Below are 23,670 nucleotides of genomic sequence, written 5' to 3'. Positions count from 1 at the left end.
GGAGATCCCTACAGCGGGAGGCGAACACTGTGGAGATCCCTACAGCGGGAGGCGAACACTGTGGAGATCCCTACAGCGGGGAGTGAACACCGTGGAGATCCCTACAGCGGGAGGCGAACACCCTGGAGATCCCTACAGCGGGAGGCGAACACCATGGAGATCCCTACAGCGGGGAGTGAACACCGTGGAGAGCCCTACAGCGGGAGGCGAACACTGTGGAGATTCCAACAGCGGGAGGCGAACACCATGGAGATCCCTACAGTGGGGAGTGAACACCATGGAGATCCCTACAGCGGGGAGTGAACACCGTGGAGATCCCTACAGCGGGAGGCGAACACTGTGGAGATTCCAACAGCGGGAGGCGAACACCGTGGAGATCCCTACAGCGGGAGGCGAACACTGTGGAGATTCCAACAGCGGGAGGCGAACACCATGGAGATCCCTACAGCGGGGAGTGAACACTGTGGAGATCCCTACAGCGTGAGGCGAACACTGTGGAGATCCCTACAGCGTGAGGCGAACACCGTGGAGATCCCTACAGCGGGAGGCGATCACTGTGGAGATCCCTACAGCGGGAGGCGATCACTGTGGAGATCCCTACAGCGGGTGGCGATCACTGTGGAGATCCCTACAGCGGGTGGCGATCACTGTGGAGATCCCTACAGCGGGAGACGAACACCGTGGAGATCCCTACAGCGGGAGGCAAACACCGTGGAGATCCCTACAGCGGGAGGCGAACACCGTGGAGATCCCTACAGCGGGAGGCGATCACTGTGGAGATCCCTACAGCGGGTGGCGATCACTGTGGAGATCCCTACAGCGGGTGGCGATCACTGTGGAGATCCCTACAGCGGGAGACGAACACCGTGGAGATCCCTACAGCGTGAGGCGAACACTGTGGAGATCCTTACAGCGGGAGGCGATCACTGTGGAGATCCCTACAGCGGGAGGCGATCACTGTGGAGATCCCTACAGCGGGAGGCGATCACTATGGAGATCCTTACAGCGGGAGGCGAACACCGTGGAGATCCCTACAGCGGGAGGCGAACACCATAGAGATCCCTACAGCGGGGGGCGATCACTGTGGAGATCCCTACAGCGGGAGGCGAACACCGTGGAGATCCCTGCAGCGGGGAGTGAACACCGTGGAGATCCCTACAGCGGGAGGCGATCACTGTGGAGATCCCTACAGCGGGGAGTGAACACCATGGAGATCCCTACAGCGGGGAGTGAACACCATGGAGATCCCTACAGCGGGGAGTGAACACCATGGAGATCCCTACAGCGGGGAGTGAACACCATGGAGATCCCTACAGCGGGGAGTGAACACCATGGAGATCCCTACAGCGGGGAGTGAACACCGTGGAGGTCCCAAAAGGGCGACGCGAGCGTCATGGAAAACATAAAACTGCAGTGACGAAAGTTGTATTTGAAACACAGAATGAATATTTAAGAGAACACCTGCAACAGGTTTGGACGAGAGAGAGCGTGATGCAGTGAGATACAGATGTGTGTTATTTACCGTCAACAGCAGAGAGTATTGTCGGGACGGCGAGAGAGGCTCCCCACTCGCGGCTGTCACCAGACAAACCTTGTCAGCCAACCATCAGTCTTTAAAACAACAATATTGTTAATGTTGTAATTGAAACCTTTGACTGAGTATTTGTGTTGGTCTTCCACAGGAGATTCTCCGGTGTTCGTCATAACGGAAGGTGACGAAGGGGGCCACTTCTGGCTCCACCCCACGACCGGTCGACTCTCCCTTCGGGCGCCACTTGACTACGAAACCAAACAAGAGGTAAGGCTCTCTTTGTTATTGTTTGTGTTGGTGATACTCTCACCTCCTTCTCCTCTCCTCCCACTTTTCTCACCTATGTTTTCCTCCCCTTCCATACGTTCTTTTCTAGTTTCCTCTTCTCTACATCATTTATCTCTTCCACATATATTTTCCCTCTCCGCCTTCACTACACGCTCTTCTTCCCTCACACATCCATTCTGTTTGGTAGCGGTGGGGTTACTTCTTGACTTCTCTGTGACTTCGCTGTCTTATATGAGAGCTTTTCCGGGAGGGTTCCTGGCTTTGGTTACTCTTGTTCTTTACGTGGTAAAATGATGGTGGTTCATCAGTTGTGGCGGTTCATCAGTTGTAGTGGTTCGTCTATTGTGGTGGTTCGTCTATTGTGGTGGTTCATCTGGTGTTGGGGTTCATCAATTGTGGTGGTTCGTCTGTTGTTGTGGTTCATCTGTTGTGGTGGTTCGTCTGTTGTGGTGGGTCGTCTGTTGTGGTGGTTCGTCTGTTGTGGTGGGTCGTCTGTTGTGGTGGTTCGTCTGTTGTGGTGATTCGTCTATTGTGGTGGTTCGTCTGTTGTTGGGGTTCATCAATTGTGGTGGTTCGTCTGTTATTGGGGTTCATCAATTGTGGTGGTTCATCAGTTGTGGTGATTCGTCTGTTGTGGTGGTTCGTCTGTTGTGGTGGTTCGTCTGTTGTGGTGGGTCGTCTGTTGTGGTGGTTCGTCTGTTGTGGTGGTTCGTTTGTTGTGGTGGTTCGTCTGTTGTGGTGGTTCGTCTGTTGTGGTGGTTCGTCTGTTGTGGTGGTTCGTCTATTGTGGTGGTTCATCTGTTGTGGTGGTTCGTCTATTGTGGTGGTTCATCTGTTGTGGTGGTTCATCTGTTTTGGTGGTTCGTCTATTGTGGTGGTTCATCTGTTGTGGTGGGTCGTCTGTTGTGGTTCTTCGTCTGTTGTGGTGGTTCGTCTGTTGTGGTGGTTCGTCTGTTGTGGTGGTTCATCTGTTGTGGTGGTTCGTCTGTTGTGGTGGTTCATCAGTTGTGGTGGTTCGTCTGTTGTGGTGGTTCGTCTGTTGTGGTGGTTCGTCTATTGTGGTGGTTCATCTGTTGTGGTGGTTCGTCTGTTGTGGTGGTTCATCTGTTGTGGTGGTTCGTCTGTTGTGGTGGTTCATCTGTTGTGGTGGTTCGTCTATTGTGGTGGTTCGTCTGTTGTGGTGGTTCGTCTGTTGTGGTGGTTCGTCTATTGTGGTGGTTCATCTGTTGTGGTGGTTCGTCTGTTGTGGTGGTTCGTCTGTTGTGGTGGTTCATCTGTTGTGGTGGTTCGTCTGTTGTGGTGGTTCATCTGTTGTGGTGGTTCGTCTGTTGTGGTGGTTCATCAGTTGTGGTGGTTCATCTGTTGTGGTGGTTCGTCTATTGTGGTGGTTCATCTGTTGTGGTGGTTCGTCTATTGTGGTGGTTCGTCTGTTGTGGTGGTTCGTCTGTTGTGGTGGGTCGTCTGTTGTGGTGGTTCATCTGTTGTGGTGGTTCGTCTGTTGTGGTGGTTCATCTGTTGTGGTGGTTCGTCTATTGTGGTGGTTCATCTGTTGTGGTGGTTCGTCTATTGTGGTGGTTCATCTGTTGCGGTGGTTCGTCTATTGTGGTGGTTCGTCTGTTGTGGTGGTTCGTCTGTTGTGGTGGGTCGTCTGTTGTGGTGGTTCGTCTGTTGTGGTGGTTCGTCTATTGTGGTGGTTCATCTGTTGTGGTGGTTCGTCTGTTGTGGTGGTTCGTTTGTTGTGGTGGTTCGTCTATTGTGGTGGTTCATCTGTTGTGGTGGTTCGTCTATTGTGGTGGTTCATCTGTTGTGGTGGTTCGTCTATTGTGGTGGTTTGTCTATTGTGGTGGTTCATCTGTTGTGGTGGTTCGTCTATTGTGGTGGTTCGTCTGTTGTGGTGGTTCGTCTGTTGTGGTGGTTCATCAGTTGTGGTGGTTCGTCTGTTGTGGTGGGTCGTCTGTTGTGGTGGATCGTCTGTTGTGGTGGTTCGTCTATTGTGGTGGTTCATCTGTTGTGGTGGTTCGTCTGTTGTGGTGGTTCGTCTGTTGTGGTGGTTCGTCTATTGTGGTGGTTCGTCTGTTGTGGTGGTTCGTCTGTTGTGGTGGTTCATCTGTTGTGGTGGTTCGTCTATTGTGGTGGTTCGTCTGTTGTGGTGGTTCGTCTGTTGTGGTGGTTCGTCTATTGTGGTGGTTCATCTGTTGTGGTGGTTCGTCTGTTGTGGTGGTTCGTCTGTTGTGGTGGTTCATCTGTTGTGGTGGTTCGTCTGTTGTGGTGGTTCATCTGTTGTGGTGGTTCATCTGTTGTGGTGGTTCGTCTATTGTGGTGGTTCATCTGTTGTGGTGGTTCGTCTATTGTGGTGGTTTGTCTATTGTGGTGGTTCATCTGTTGTGGTGGTTCGTCTATTGTGGTGGTTCGTCTGTTGTGGTGGTTCGTCTGTTGTGGTGGTTTGTCTATTGTGGTGGTTCATCTGTTGTGGTGGTTCGTCTGTTGTGGTGGGTCGTCTGTTGTGGTGGGTCGTCTGTTGTGGTGGTTCGTCTGTTGTGGTGGTTCGTCTATTGTGGTGGTTCGTCTGTTGTGGTGGGTCGTCTGTTGTGGTGGTTCGTCTGTTGTGGTGGTTCGTCTATTGTGATGATTTATTGAAATGGACCATTACATCTACCCTATGACACCACATGGTTTATCACACTACCTGGTCCACCACACCACTCGTTCCACAACACAACCTGACCCACCACACTACCCGGCCCACCACACTACCTGTCCCACCACACTACCTGGCCCACCACACTACCTGACCCACCACACTACCTGGCCCACCACACTACCTGGCCGACCACACTACCTGACCCACCACACTACCTGGCCCACCACACTACCTGACCCACCACACTACCCGGCCCACCACACTACCTGGCCCACCACACTACCTGGCCCACCACACTACCTGACCAACCACACTACCTGGCCCACCACACTACCTGGCCCACCACACTACCTAACCCACCACACCACCTGACCAACCACACTACCTGGCCCACCACACCACCTGACCAACCACACCACCTGACCCACCACACCACCTGGCCCACCACACCACCCGGCCCACCACACTACCTAACCCACCACACCACCTGACCAACCACACCACCTGGCCCACCACACTACCTGGCCCACCACACTACCTGAGCCACCACACTACCTGACCCACCACACTACCTGACCCACCACACCACCTGGTCCACCACACTACCTGGCCCACCACACTACCTGAGCCACCACACTACCTGACCCACCACACTACCTGACCCACCACACTACCTGACCCACCACACTACCCGGCCCACCACACTACCTTGCCCACCACACTACCTGACCCACCACACTACCTGGCCCACCACACTACCTGGCCCACCACACTACCTGGCCCACCACACTACCTGGCCCACCACACTACCTGGCCCACCACACCACCTGGCCCACCACACCACCTGGCCCACCACACTACCTGGCCCACCACACCACCTGGCCCACCACACCACCTGGCCCACCACACTACCTGGCCCACCACACCACCTGACCCACCACACTACCTGACCCACCACACTACCTGACCCACCACACTACCTGGCCCACCACACTACCTGGCCCACCACACTACCCGGCCCACCACACTACCTGGCCCACCACACTACCTGGCCCACCACACTACCTAACCCACCACACCACCTGACCAACCACACTACCTGGCCCACCACACCACCTGACCAACCACACCACCTGACCCACCACACCACCTGGCCCACCACACCACCCGGCCCATCACACTACCTAACCCACCACACCATCTGACCAACCACACCACCTGGCCCACCACACTACCTGAGCCACCACACTACCTGACCCACCACACTACCTGACCCACCACACTACCTGACCCACCACACTACCCGGCCCACCACACTACCTTGCCCACCACACTACCTGACCCACCACACTACCTGGCCCACCACACCACCTGGCCCACCACACCACCTGGCCCACCACACTACCTGGCCCACCACACCACCTGGCCCACCACACTACCTGGCGCACCACACCACCTGGCCCACCACACCACCTGGCCCACCACACTACCTGGCCCACCACACCACCTGACCCACCACACTACCTGGCCCACCACACCACCCGGCCCACCACACCACCTGACCCACCACACTACCTGGCCCACCACACCACCCGGCCCACCACACCACCTGGCCCACCACACTACCTGGCCCACCACCACACCACCTGGCCCACCACACCACCTGGCCCACCACACCACCTGGCCCACCACACTACCTGGCCCACCACACCACCTGACCCACCACACTACCTGGCCCACCACACCACCCGGCCCACCACACCACCTGGTCCACCACACTACCTGGCCCACCACCACACCACCTGGCCCACCACACCACCTGAACCACCACACCACCTGGCCCACCACACTACCTGGCCCACCACACTACCTGGCCCACCACAACACCTGACCCACCACACTACCTGGCCCACCACACAACCCGGCCCACCACACCACCTGACCCACCTCACTACCTGGCCCACCACACCACCCGGCCCACCACACCTCCTGGCCCACCACACAACCTGGCCCACCACACCACCTGACCCACCACACTACCTGGCCCACCACACACCTGGCCCACCACACTACCTGGCCCACCACCACCACCTGACCCACCACACTACCTGGCCCACCACCACCACCCTGCCCACCACCACCACCTGACCCACCATACCACCTGGCCCACCACACCACCTGGCCCACCACACCACCTGACCCACCACACCACCTGGCCCACCACAATACCTGGCCCACCACACCACCTGGCCCACCACACCACTTGGCCCACCACACCACCTGGCCCACCACAATACCTGGCCCACCACACCACCTGGCCCACCACACCACCTGGCCCACCACAATACCTGACCCACCACAACACCTGGCCCACCACACCACCCGGCCCACCACACCACCTGACCCACCACACCACCTGACCCACCACACCACCTGGCCCACCACACCACCCGGCCCACCACACTACCTGACCCACCACACCACCTGGCCCACCACCACCACCTGGCCCACCACCACCCTGCCCACCACCACCACCTGACCCACCTCACCACCTGGCCCACCACACTACCTGGCCCACCACACCACCTGGCCCACCACACTACCTGACCCACCACACCACCCGGCCCACCACACTACCTGGCCCACCACACCACCTGGCCCACCACACCACCTGGCCCACCACACTACCTGACCCACCACACCATCCCCGCCCACCACACTACCTGACCCACCACACCACCTGACCCACAACACCACCTGGCCCACCACACCACCCGGCCCACCACACTACCCGGCCCACCACACTACCCGGCCCACCACACTACCTGGCCCACCACCACCACCTGGCCCACCACACCACTTGGCCCACCACACCACCCGGCCCACCACACTACCTGACCCACCACACTACCTGGCCCACCACACCACCTGGCCCACCACACTACCTGGCCCACCACCACCACCTGACCCACCACACTACCTGGCCCACTACCACGACCCTGCCCACCACCACCACCTGACCCACCACACTACCTGGCCCACTACCACGACCCTGCCCACCACACTACCTGGCCCACCACACTACCTGGCCCACCACACCACCTGGCCCACCACACCACCTGGCCCACCACACTACCTGGCCCACCACACCACCTGGCCCACCACACCACCTGGCCCACCACACTACCTGGCCCACCACACCACCTGACCCATCACACTACCTGACCCACCACACTACCTGACCCACTACACTACCTGGCCCACCACACTACCTGGCCCACCACACTACCCGGCCCACCACACTACCTGGCCCACCACACTACCTGGCCCACCACACTACCTGACCAACCACACTACCTGGCCCACCACACTACCTGGCCCACCACACTACCTAACCCACCACACCACCTGACCAACCACACTATATACCTGGCCCACCACACCACCTCACCAACCACACCACCTGACCCACCACACCACCTGGCCCACCACACCACCCGGCCCATCACACTACCTAACCCACCACACCACCTGACCAACCACACCACCTGGCCCACCACACTACCTGGCCCACCACACTACCTGAGCCACCACACTACCTGACCCACCACACTACCTGACCCACCACACTACCTGACCCACCACACTACCCGGCCCACCACACTACCTTGCCCACCACACTACCTGACCCACCACACTACCTGGCCCACCACACCACCTGGCCCACCACACTACCTGGCCCACCACACCACCTGGCCCACCACACCACCTGGCCCACCACACTACCTGGCGCACCACACCACCTGGCCCACCTCACCACCTGGCCCACCACACTACCTGGCCCACCACACCACCTGACCTACCACACTACCTGGCCCACCACACCACCCGGCCCACCACACCACCTGACCCACCACACTACCTGGCCCACCACACCACCCGGCCCACCACACCTCCTGGCCCACCACACTACCTGGCCCACCACCACACCACCTGGCCCACCACACCACCTGGCCCACCACACCACCTGGCCCACCACACTACCTGGCCCACCACACCACCTGACCCACCACACTACCTGGCCCACCACACCACCCGGCCCACAACACCACCTGGTCCACCACACTACCTGGCCCACCACCACAACACCTGGCCCACCACACCACCTGAACCACCACACCACCTGGCCCACCACACTACCTGGCCCACCACACTACCTGGCCCACCACAACACCTGACCCACCACACTACCTGGCCCACCACACCACCCGGCCCACCACACCACATGACCCACCACACTACCAGGCCCACCACAACACCCGGCCCACCACACCACCTGGCCCACCACACCACCTGGCCCACCACACCCCCTGGCCCACCACACCACCTGACCCACCACACTACCTGGCCCACCACACCACCTGGCCCACCACACTACCTGGCCCACCACCACCACCTGACCCACCACACTACCTGGCCCACCACCACCACCCTGCCCACCACCACCACCTGACCCACCACACCACCTGGCCCACCACACCACCTGGCCCACCACACCACCTGACCCACCACACCACCTGGCCCACCACAATACCTGGCCCACCACACCACCTGGCCCACCACACCACCTGGCCCACCACACCACCTGGCCCACCACAATACCTGGCCCACCATACCACCTGGCCCACCACACCACCTGGCCCACCACAATACCTGGCCCACCACACCACCTGGCCCACCACACCACCCGGCCCACCACACCACCTGACCCACCACACCACCTGGCCCACCACACCACCCGGCCCACCACACTACCTGACCCACCACACCACCTGGCCCACCACCACCACCTGGCCCACCACCACCCTGCCCACCACCACCACCTGACCCACCTGACCACCTGGCCCACCACACTACCTGGCCCACCACACCACCTGGCCCACCACACTACCTGACCCACCACACCACCCGGCCCACCACACTACCTGGCCCACCACACCACCTGGCCCACCACACCACCTGGCCCACCACACTACCTGACCCACCACACCACCCGGCCCACCACACTACCCGGCCCACCACACTACCTGACCCACCACACCACCTGGCCTACCACACCACCCGGCCCACCACACTACCCGGCCCACCACACTACCTGGCCCACCACCACCACCTGGCCCACCACACCACTTGGCCCACCACACCACCCGGCCCACCACACTACCTGACCCACCATACTACCTGGCCCACCACACCACCTGGCCCACCACACTACCTGGCCCACCACCACCACCTGACCCACCACACTACCTGGCCCACTACCACGACCCTGCCCACCACCACCACCTGACCCACCACACCACCTGGCCCACCACACCACCTGGCCCACCACACCACCTGGCCCACCACACCACCTGGCCCACCACAAAACCTGGCCCACCACAGCACCTGGCCCACCACACCACCTGGCCCACCACACCACCTGGCCCACCATATTATACCTGACCCACCACACCACCCGGCCCACCACACTACCTGGCCCACCACACCACCTTGCCCACCACACCACCTGGCCCACCACACTACCTGACCCACCACACCACCCGGCCCACCACACTACCTGACCCACCACACCACCTGGCCCACCACACCACCTGGCCCACCACACCACCCGACCCACCACACTACCCGGCCCACCACACTACCTGACCCACCACCACCACCTGACCCACCACACCACCCGGCCCACCACACTACCTGGCCCACCACACCACCCGGCCCACCACACTACCTGGCCCACCACCACCACCTGGCCCACCACCACCACCCGGCCCACCACACTACCCGGCCCACCACACTACCTGACCCACCACCACCACCTGACCCACCACACCACCCGGCCCACCACACTACCCGGCCTACCACACTACCTGGCCCACCACCACCACCTGGCCCACCACCACCACCCGGCCCACCACACCACCTGGCCCACCACCACCACCTGGCCCACCACACCACCTGGCCCACCACACCACCTGGCCCACCACACCACCTGGCCCACCACACCACCTGGCCCACCACACCACCTGGCCCACCACCACCACCTGGCCCACCACACCACCTGGCCCACCACCACCACCTGGCCCACCACCACCACCTGGCCCACCACACCACCTGGCCCACCACACCACCTGGCCCACCACCACCACCTGGCCCACCACACCACCTGGCCCACCACCACCACCTGGCCCACCACACCACCTGGCCCACCACACCACCTGGCCCACCACACCACCTGGCCCACCACCACCACCTGGCCCACCACACCACCTGGCCCACCACACCACCTGGCCCACCACACCACCTGGCCCACCACACCACCTGGCCAACAACCACCACCTGGCCCACCACACCACCTGGCCCACCACACCACCTGGCCCACCACACCACCCGGCCCACCACACCACCTGGCCCACCACCACCACCTGCCCCACCACACCACCTGGCCCACCACACCACCTGGCCCACCACACCACCTGGCCCACCACCACCACCTGGCCCACCACACCACCCGGCCCACCACACCACCTGGCCCACCACACCACCTGGCCCACCACCACCACCTGGCCCACCACACCACCTGGCCCACCACCACCACCTGGCCCACCACACCACCTGGCCCACCACACTACCTGGCCCACCACACCACCTGGCCCACCACACCATCCGGCCCACCACACCACCTGGCCCACCACCACCACCTGGCCCACCACACTACCTGACCCACCACCACCACCTGGCCCACCACACCACCTGGCCCACCACACCACCTGGCCCACCACACCACCTGGCCCACCACCACCACCTGGCCCACCACCACAACCTGGCCCACCACCACCACCTGGCCCACCACCACCACCTGGCCCACCACACCACCTGGCCCACCACCACCACCTGGCCCACCACCACCACCTGGCCCACCACCACCACCCGGCCCACCACACCACCTGACCCACCACACCACCTGGCCCACCACACCACCTGGCCCACCACACCACCTGACCCACCACACCACCTGGCCCACCACACCACCTGGCCCACCACACCACCTGGCCCACCACACCACCTGACCCACCACACCACCTGACCCACCACACCACCTGACCCACCACCACCACCTGACCCACCACACCACCTGACCCACCACACCACCTGACCCACCACACCACCTGACCCACCACACCACCTGACCCACCACCACCACCTGACCCACCACACCACCTGGCCCACCACACCACCTGGCCCACCACACCACCTGGCCCACCACCACCACCTGGCCCACCACCACCACCTGGCCCACCACCACCACCTGGCCCACCACCACCACCTGGCCCACCACCACCACCTGGCCCACCACCACCACCTGGCCCACCACCACCACCTGGCCCACCACCACCACCTGGCCCACCACCACCACCCGGCCCACCACACCACCTGGCCCACCACCACCACCTGGCCCACCACCACCACCTGGCCCACCACCACCACCTGGCCCACCACCACCACCTGGCCCACCACCACCACCTGGCCCACCACCACCACCTGGCCCACCACCACCACCTGGCCCACCACCACCACCCGGCCCACCACACCACCTGGCCCACCACCACCACCTGGCCCACCACCACCACCTGACCCACCACCACCACCTGGCACACCACCACCACCTGGCCCACCACCACCACCTGGCCCACCACCACCACCCGGCCCACCACCACCACCTGGCCCACCACCACCCTGCCCACCACCACCACCTGACCCACCTCACCACCTGGCCTACCACACTACCTGGCCCACCACACCACCTGGCCCACCACACTACCTGACCCACCACACCACCCGACCCACCACACTACCTGGCCCACCACACCACCTGGCCCACCACACCACCTGGCCCACCACACTACCTGACCCACCACACCACCCGGCCCACCACACTACCTGACCCACCACACCACCTGGCCCACCACACCACCTGGCCCACCACACCACCCGGCCCACCACACTACCCGGCCCACCACACTACCTGGCCCACCACCACCACCTGGCCCACCACACAACTTGGCCCACCACACCACCCGGCCCACCACACTACCTGACCCACCACACTACCTGGCCCACCACACCACCTGGCCCACCACACTACCTGGCCCACCACCACCACCTGACCCACCACACTACCTGGACCACTACCACGACCCTGCCCACCACCACCACCTGACCCACCACACCACCTGGCCCACCACACCACCTGGCCCACCACACCACCTGGCCCACCACACCACCTGGCCCACCACAAAACCTGGCCCACCACAGCACCTGGCCCACCACACCACCTGGCCCACCACACCACCTGGCCCACCACACCACCCGGCCCACCACACTACCTGGCCCACAACACCACCTTGCCCACCACACCACCTGGCCCACCACACTACCTGATCCACCACACCACCCGGCCCACCACACTACCTGACCCAACACACCACCTGGCCCACCACACCACCTGGCACACCACACCACCCGGCCCACCACACTACCCGGCCCACCACACTACCTGACCCACCACCACCACCTGACCCACCACACCACCCGGCCCACCACACTACCTGGCCCACCACACCACCCGGCCCACCACACTACCTGGCCCACCACCACCACCTGGCCCACCACCACCACCCGGCCCACCACACTACCCGGCCCACCACACTACCTGACCCACCACCACCACCTGACCCACCACACCACCCGGCCCACCACACTACCCGGCCTACCACACTACCTGGCCCACCACCACCACCTGGCCCACCACCACCACCCGGCCCACCACACCACCTGGCCCACCACCACCACCTGGCCCACCACACCACCCGGCCCACCACACTACCTGGCCCACCACCACCACCTGGCCCACCACCACCACCTGGCCCACCACACCACCTGGCCCACCACCACCACCTGGCCCACCACACCACCTGGCCCACCACCACCACCTGGCCCACCACCACCACCTGGCCCACCACACCACCTGGCCCACCACCACCACCTGGCCCACCACCACCACCTGGCCCACCACCACCACCTGGCCCACCACACCACCTGGCCCACCACCACCACCTGGCCCACCACACCACCTGGCCCACCACACCACCTGGCCCACCACACCACCTGGCCCACCACCACCACCTGGCCCACCACACCACCTGGCCCACCACACCACCTGGCCCACCACACCACCTGGCCCACCACAACACCTGGCCCACCACCACCACCTGGCCCACCACACCACCTGGCCCACCACACCACCTGGCCCACCACACCACCCGGCCCACCACCACCACCTGGCCCACCACACCACCTGGCCCACCACACCACCTGGCCCACCACACCACCTGGCCCACCACCACCACCTGGCCCACCACACCACCCGGCCCACCACACCACCTGGCCCACCACCACCACCTGGCCCACCACACCACCTGGCCCACCAAACCACCTGGCCCACCACACCACCTGGCCCACCACACCACCTGGCCCACCACACCACCTGGCCCACCACACCACCTGGCCCACCACACCACCTGGCCCACCACCACCACCTGGCCCACCACACCACCTGGCCCACCACACCACCTGGCCCACCACACCACCTGGCCCACCACCACCACCTGGCCCACCAGCACCACCTGGCCCACCAGCACCACCTGGCCCACCACCACCACCTGGCCCACCACACCACCTGGCCCACCACCACCACCTGGCCCACCACCACCACCTGGCCCACCACCACCACCCGGCCCACCACACCACCTGACCCACCACACCACCTGGCCCACCACACCACCTGGCCCACCACACCACCTGGCCCACCACACCACCTGACCCACCACACCACCTGGCCCACCACACCACCTGGCCCACCACACCACCTGGCCCACCACACCACCTGGCCCACCACACCACCTGACCCACCACACCACCTGACCCACCACACCACCTGACCCACCACCACCACCTGACCCACCACACCACCTGACCCACAACACCACCTGGCCCACCACACCACCTGGCCCACCACCACCACCTGGCTCACCACCACCACCTGGCCCACCACCACCACCTGGCCCACCACCACCACCTGGCCCTCCACCACCACCTGGCCCACCACCACCACCTGGCCCACCACCACCACCTGGCCCACCACCACCACCACCTGGCCCAACACCACCACCCGGCCCACCACACCACCTGGCCCACCACCACCACCTGGCCCACCACCACCACCTGGCCCACCACCACCACCTGGCCCACCACCACCACCTGGCCCACCACCACCACCTGGCCCACCACCACCTGGCCCACCACCACCACCTGGCCCACCACCACCACCTGGCCCACCACCACCACCTGGCCCACCACCACCACCTGGCCCACCACCACCTCCTGGCCCACCACCACTACCCGGCCCACCACACCACCTGGCCCACCACCACAACCTGGCCCACCACCACCACCTGGCCCACCACCACCACCTGGCCCACCACCACCACCTGGCCCACCACCACCACCTGGCCCACCACCACCACCCGGCCCACCACCACCACCTGGCCCATCACACTACCCGGCCCACCACACCACCTGGCCCACCACCACCACCTGGCCCACCACCACCACCTGGCCCACCACCACCACCTGGCCCACCACCACCACCTGGCCCACCACCACCACCTGGCCCACCACCACCACCCGGCCCACCACACCACCTGGCCCACCACCACCACCTGGCCCACCACCACCACCTGGCCCACCACCACCACCTGGCCCACCACCACCTGGCCCACCACCACCACCTGGCCCACCACCACTACCTGGCCCACCACCACCACCTGGCCCACCACCACCACCTGGCCCACCACCACCACCTGGCCCACCACCACCTGGCCCACCACCACCACCTGGCCCACCACCACCACCTGGCCCACCACCACCTGGCCCACCACCACCACCTGGCCCACCACCACCACCTGGCCCACCACCACCACCTGGCCCACCACCACCACCCGGCCCACCACACCACCTGGCCCACCACCACCACCTGGCCCACCACCACCACCTGGCCCACCACCACCACCTGGCCCACCACCACCACCTGGCCCACCACCACCACCTGGCCCACCACCACCACCTTGCCCACCACCACCACCCGGCCCACCACCACCACCTGGCCCATCACACTACCCGGCCCACCACACCACCTGGCCCACCACCACCACCTGGCCCACCACCACCACCTGGCCCACCACCACCACCTGGCCCACCACCACCACCTGGCCCACCACCACCACCTGGCCCACCACCACCACCCGGCCCACCACCACCACCCGGCCCACCACACCACCTGGCCCACCACCACCACCTGGCCCACCACCACCACCTGGCCCACCACCACCACCTGGCCCACCACCACCACCTGGCCCACCACCACCACCTGGCCCACCATCACCACCTGGCTCACCACCACCACCTGGCCCACCACCACCACCTGGCCCACCACCACCACCTGGCCCACCACCACCACCTGGCCCACCACCACCACCCGGCCCACCACCACCACCTGGCCCATCACACTACCTGGCCCACCACCAACACCTGGCCCACCACCACCACCTGGCCCACCACCACCTGGCCCACCACCACCACCTGGCCCACCACCACCACCTGGCCCACCACCACCACCTGGCCCACCACCACCACCTGGCCCACCACCACCTGGCCCACCACCACCACCTGGCCCACCACCACCTGGCCCACCACCACCACCTGGCCCACCACCACTACCTGGCCCACCACCACCACCTGGCCCACCACCACCACCTGGCCCACCACCACCACCTGGCCCACCACCACCTGGCCCACCACCACCACCTGGCCCACCACCACCACCTGGCCCACCACCACCTGGCCCACCACCACCACCTGGCCCACCACCACCACCTGGCCCACCACCACCTGGCCCACCACCACCACCTGGCCCACCACCACCACCTGGCCCACCACCACCTGGCCCACCACCACCACCTGGCCCACCACCACTACCTGGCCCACTACCACCACCTGGCCCACCACCACCACCTGGCCCACCACCACCTGGCCCACCACCAACACCTGGCCCACCACCACCACCTGGCCCACCACCACCACCTGGCCCACCACCACCACCTGGCCCACCACCACCTGGCCCACCACCACCACCTGGCCCACCACCACTACCTGGCCCACCACCACCACCTGGCCCACCACCACCACCTGGCCCACCATCACCACCTGGCCCACCATCACCTGGCCCACCATCACCACCTGGCCCACCACCACCACCTGGCCCACCACCACCTGGCCCACCACCACCACCTGGCCCATCACCACCACCTGGCCCACCACCACCTGGCCCACCACCACCACCTGGCCCACCACCACCTGGCCCACCACCACCACCTGGCCCACCACCACTACCTGGCCCACCACCACCACCTGGCCCACCACCACCACCTGGCCCACCACCACCACCTGGCCCACCACCACCTGACCCACCACCACCACCTGGCCCACCACCACCACCTGGCCCACCACCACCTGACCCACCACCACCACCTGGCCCACCACCACCTGGCCCACCACCACCACCTGGCCCACCACCACTACCTGGCCCACCACCACCACCTGGCCCACCACCACCACCTGGCCCACCACCACCACCTGGCCCACCACCACCTGACCCACCACCACCACCTGGCCCACCACCACCACCTGGCCCACCACACCACCTGGCCCACCACACCACCTGGCCCACCACCACCACCTGGCCCACCACCACCTGGCCCACCACCACCACCTGGCCCACCACCACCACCTGGCCCACCACCACCTGGCCCACCACCACCACCTGGCCCACCACCACTACTTGGCCCACCACCACCACCTGGCCCACCACCACCACCTGGCCCACCACCACCTGGCCCACCACCACCACCTGGCCCACCACCACCACCTGGCCCACCACCACCACCTGGCCCACCACCACCACCTGGCCCACCACCACCTGGCCCACCACTACCACCTGGCCCACCACCACTACCTGGCCCACCACCACCACCTGGACCACCACCACCACCTGGCCCACCCTCACCACCTGGCCCACCATCACCTGGCCCACCATCACCACCTGGCCCACCACCACCACCTGGCCCATCACCACCACCTGGCCAACCACCACCTGGCCCACCACCACCACCTGGCCCACCACCACCACCTGGCCCACCACCACCTGGCCCACCACCACCACCTGGCCCACCACCACTACCTGGCCCACCACCACCACCTGGCCCACCACCACCACCTGGCCCACCACCACCACCTGGCCCACCACCACCTGACCCACCACCACCACCTGGCCCACCACCACCACCTGGCCCACTACCACCTGACCCACCACCACCACCTGGCCCACCACCACCTGGCCCACCACCACCACCTGGCCCACCACCACCTCCTGGCCCACCACCACTACCTGGCCCACCACCACCACCTGGCCCACCACCACCACCTGGCCCACCAACACCACCTGGCCCACCACCACCTGACCCACCACCACCATCTGGCCCACCACCACCTGGCCCACCACCACCACCTGGCCCATCACCACCACCTGGCCCACCACCACCTGGCCCACCACCACCACCTGGACCCGCACCACCACCACCTGGCCCACCACCACCTGGCCCAAGACCACTACCTGGCCCACCACCACCACCTGGCCCACCACCACCACCTGGCCCACCACCACCACCTGGCCCACCACCACCTGACCCACCACCACCACCTGGCCCACCACCACCTGGCCCACCACCACCACCACCTGGCCCATCACCACCACCTGGCCCACCACCACCTGGCCCACCACCACCACCTGGCCCACCACCACCACCTGGCCCACCACACCACCTGGCCCACCACACCACCTGACCCACCACCACCACCTGGCCCACCACCACCACCTGGCCCACCACCACCACCTGGCCCACCACCACCTGACCCACCACCACCTGGCCCACCACCACCTGACCCACCACCACCACCTGGCCCACCACCACCACCTGGCCCACCACCACCTGACCCACCACCACCACCTGGCCCACCACCACCACCTGGCCCACCACCACCACCTGGCCCACCACCACTACCTGGCCCACCACCACCACCTGGCCCACCACCACCACCTGGCCCACCACCACCACCTGGCCCACCACCACCACCTGGCCCACCACCACCTGCCCCACCACCACCACCTGGCCCACCACCACCTGGCCCACCACCACCACCTGGCCCATCACCACCACCTGGCCCACCACCACCACCTGGCCCACCACCACCACCTGGCCCACCACCACCACCTGGCCCACCACCACCTGACCCACCACCACCACCTGGCCCACCACCACCTGGCCCACCACCACCACCTGGCCCATCACCACCACCTGGCCCACCACCACCTGGCCCACCACCACCACCTGGCCCACCACACCACCTGGCCCACCACACCACCTGGCCCACCACCACCACCTGGCCCACCACCACCACCTGGCCCACCACCACCTGACCCACCACCACCACCTGGCCCACCACCACCACCTGGCCCACCACCACCTGACCCACCACCACCACCTGGCCCACCACCACCTGGCCCACCACCACCACCTGGCCCACCACCACTACCTGGCCCACCACCACCACCTGGCCCACCACCACCACCTGGCCCACCACCACCACCTGGCCCACCACCACCTGACCCACCACCACCACCTGGCCCACCACCACCTGGCCCACCACCACCACCTGGCCCATCACCACCACCTGGCCCACCACCACCTGGCCCACCACCACCACCTGGCCCACCACCACCACCTGGCCCACCACCACCTGGCCCACCACTCCTACCTGGCCCACCACCACCACCTGGCCCACCACCACCACCTGGCCCACCACCACCTGACCCACCACCACCACCTGGCCCACCACCACCTGGCCCACCACCACCACCTGGCCCATCACCACCACCTGGCCCACCACCACCTGGCCCACCACCACCACCTGGCCCACCACCACCACCTGGCCCACCACACCACCTGGCCCACCACCACCCGGCCCACCACCACCACCCGGCCCACCACACCACCTGACCCACCACACTACCTGGCCCACCACCACCACCCGGCCCACCACACCACCTGGCCCACCACCACCCGGCCCACCACCACCACCCGGCCCACCACACCACCTACACAGGATACAAAGCGTTCCGAAGAGCCAAAACCAAACATTCTGACATTCACCAAAATAATTTTCACTTTATTTTCATTTTTTCCCCGCCCACTGTCTGTCACTCCGGGAGCCTCCACCACTGTCTGTCACTCCCGGAGCCTCCACCACTGTCTGTCACTCCCGGAGCCTCCACCACTGTCTGTCACTCCCGGAGCCTCCACCACTGTCTGTCACTCCCGGAGCCTCCACCACACACCCTCCACCACTGTCTGTCACTCCCGGAGCCTCCACCACACACCCTCCACCACTGTCTGTCACTCCCGGAGCCTCCACCACACACCCTCCGTCACTGTCTGTCACTCCGGGAGCCTCCACCACACACCCTCCACCACTGTCTGTCACTCCCGGAGCCTCCACCACACACCCTCCGCCACTGTCTGTCACTCCCGGAGCCTCCACCACACACCCTCCACCACTGTCTGTCACTCCGGGAGCCTCCACCACACACCCTCCACCACTGTCTGTCACTCCCGGAGCCTCCACCACACACCCTCCACCACTGTCTGTCACTCCGGGAGCCTCCACCACACACCCTCCACCACTGTCTGTCACTCCCGGAGCCTCCACCACACACCCTCCACCACTGTCTGTCACTCCGGGAGCCTCCACCACACACCCTCCACCACTGTCTGTCACTCCGGGAGCCTCCACCACACACCCTCCACCACTGTCTGTCACTCCGGGAGCCTTCACCACACACCCTCCACCACTGTCTGTCACTCCCGGAGCCTCCACCACACACCCTCCACCACTGTCTGTCACTCCGGGAGCCTCCACCACACACCCTCCGTCACTGTCTGTCACTCCCGGAGCCTCCACCACACACCCTCCGTCACTGTCTGTCACTCCCGGAGCCTCCACCACACACCCTCCGCCACTGTCTGTCACTCCGGGAGCCTCCACCACACACCCTCCACCACTGTCTGTCACTCCGGGAGCCTCCACCACACACCCTCCACCACTGTCTGTCACTCCGGGAGCCTCCACCACACACCCTCCACCACTGTCTGTCACTCCCGGAGCCTCCACCACACACCCTCCGTCACTGTCTGTCACTCCCGGAGCCTCCACCACACACCCTCCGTCACTGTCTGTCACTCCCGGAGCCTCCACCACACACCCTCCGCCACTGTCTGTCACTCCGGGAGCCTCCACCACACACCCTCCACCACTGTCTGTCACTCCGGGAGCCTCCACCACACACCCTCCACCACTGTCTGTCACTCCGGGAGCCTCCACCACACACCCTCCACCACTGTCTGTCACTCCCGGAGCCTCCACCACACACCCTCCACCACTGTCTGTCACTCCGGGAGCCTCCACCACACACCCTCCACCACTGTCTGTCACTCCGGGAGCCTCCACCACACACCCTCCACCACTGCCTGTCACTCCAGGAGCCTCCACCACACACCCTCCACCACTGTCTGTCACTCCGGGAGCCTCCACCACACACCCTCCACCACTGTCTGTCACTCCCGGAGCCTCCACCACACACCCTCCACCACTGTCTGTCACTCCGGGAGCCTCCACCACACACCCTCCACCACTGTCTGTCACTCCGGGAGCCTCCACCACAAACCCTCCACCACTGTCTTTTACTCCGGGAGCCTCCACCACACACCCTCCACCACTGTCTGTCACTCCCGGAGCCTCCACCACACACCCTCCACCACTGTCTGTCATTCGGGGAGCCTCCACCACACACCCTCCACCACTGTCTGTCACTCCGGGAGCCTCCACCACACACCCTCCACCACTGTCTGTCACTCCGGGAGCCTCCACCACACACCCTCCACCACTGTCTGTCACTCCGGGAGCCTCCACCACACACCCTCCACCACTGTCTGTCACTCCGGGAGCCTCCACCACACACCCTCCACCACTGTCTGTCACTCCGGGAGCCTCCACCACACACCCTCCACCACTGTCTGTCACTCCGGGAGCCTCCACCACACACCCTCCACCACTGTCTGTCACTCCGGGAGCCTCCACCACACACCCTCCACCACTGTCTGTCACTCCCGGAGCCTCCACCACACACCCTCCACCACTGTCTGTCACTCCCGGAGCCTCCACCACACACCCTCCACCACTGTCTGGTACTCCGGGAGCCTCCACCACACACCCTCCACCACTGTCTGTCACTCCGGGAGCCTCCACCACACACCCTCCACCACTGTCTGTCACTCCGGGAGCCTCCACCACACACCCTCCACCACTGTCTGTCACTCCGGGAGCCTCCACCACACACCCTCCACCACTGTCTGTCACTCCGGGAGCCTCCACCACACACCCTCCACCACTGTCTGTCACTCCGGGAGCCTCCACCACACACCCTCCACCACTGTCTGTCACTCCAGGAGCCTCCACCACACACCCTCCACCACTGTCTGTCACTCCCGGAGCCTCCACCACACACCCTCCGCCACTGTCTGTCACTCCCGGAGCCTCCACCACACACCCTCCACCACTGTCTGTCACTCCGGGAGCCTCCACCACACACCCTCCACCACTGTCTGTCACTCCCGGAGCCTCCACCACACACCCTCCACCACTGTCTGTCACTCCGGGAGCCTCCACCACACACCCTCCACCACTGTCTGTCACTCCCGGAGCCTCCACCACACACCCTCCACCACTGTCTGTCACTCCGGGAGCCTCCACCACACACCCTCCACCACTGTCTGTCACTCCGGGAGCCTCCACCACACACCCTCCACCACTGTCTGTCACTCCGGGAGCCTCCACCACACACCCTCCGTCACTGTCTGTCACTCCGGGAGCCTCCACCACACACCCTCCACCACTGTCTGTCACTCCCGGAGCCTCCACCACACACCCTCCACCACTGAGGATTGAGCTACGAGGAAAGGCTAAAGGAGCTGAACCTCACATCCCTGGAAAACAGAAGAGTAAGGGGAGACATGATAACCACCTACAAAATTCTCAGGGGAATTGACAGGGTGGACAAAGACAAACTCTTCAGCACGGGTGGGACACGAACAAGGGGACACAGGTGGAAACTTAGTACCCAGATGAGCCACAGAGACGTTAGAAAGAATTTTTTCAGTGTCAGAGTAGTTAATAAATGGAATGCACTAGGAAGTGATGTGGTGGAGGCTGACTCCATACACAGTTTCAAATGTAGGTATGATAGAGCCCAGTAGGCTCAGGAATCTGTACACCAGTTGATTGACAGTTGAGAGGCGGGACCAAAGAGCCAAAGCTCAACCCCCGCAAGCACAATTAGGTGAGTACAATTAGGTGAGTACTTTCTGTCACTCCCGGAGCCTCCACCACACACCCTCCGCCACTGTCTGTCACTCCCGGAGCCTCCACCACACACCCTCCACCACTGTCTGTCACTCTGGGAGCCACCACCACACACCCTCCACCACTGTCTGTCACTCCGGGAGCCTCCACCACACACCCTCCACCACTGTCTGTCACTCCGGGAGCCTCCACCACACACCCTCCACCACTGTCTGTCACTCCGGGAGCCTCCACCACACACCCTCCACCACTGTCTGTCACTCCGGGAGCCTCCACCACACACCCTCCACCACTGTCTGCCACTCCGGGAGCCTCCACCACACACCCTCCACCACTGTCTGTCACTCCGGGAGCCTCCACCACACACCCTCCACCACTGTCTGTCACTCCGGGAGCCTCCACCACACACCCCTCCACCACTGTCTGTCACTCCGGGAGCCTCCACCACACACCCTCCACCACTGTCCTGTCACTCCCGGAGCCTCCACCACACACCCTC

At 64.6% G+C, this 23,670-nt stretch overlaps 1 protein-coding gene across 1 annotated transcript in view; it reads left to right on the top strand.

Annotated features, from left to right (window-relative positions):
* The first annotated feature begins 1,331 nt into the window (after positions 1-1,331).
* Positions 1,332-23,670, top strand: part of LOC138349713 (putative neural-cadherin 2) — a 419,993-nt gene continuing 397,654 nt past the window's right edge. The window contains exons 1-2 of the mRNA XM_069339617.1: positions 1,332-1,368; positions 1,683-1,798. Coding sequence (XP_069195718.1) covers positions 1,332-1,368; positions 1,683-1,798 — 153 coding nt within the window. The remainder of the gene's footprint in view (positions 1,369-1,682; positions 1,799-23,670) is intronic.

Source organism: Procambarus clarkii, chromosome 42 (genome assembly GCF_040958095.1).
Source record: "Procambarus clarkii isolate CNS0578487 chromosome 42, FALCON_Pclarkii_2.0, whole genome shotgun sequence".
Classification (NCBI taxonomy): Eukaryota; Metazoa; Arthropoda; class Malacostraca; order Decapoda; family Cambaridae; genus Procambarus; species Procambarus clarkii.
Note: the sequence above shows the minus strand (reverse complement) of the source record. Positions and strands in the feature narration are given on the sequence as shown.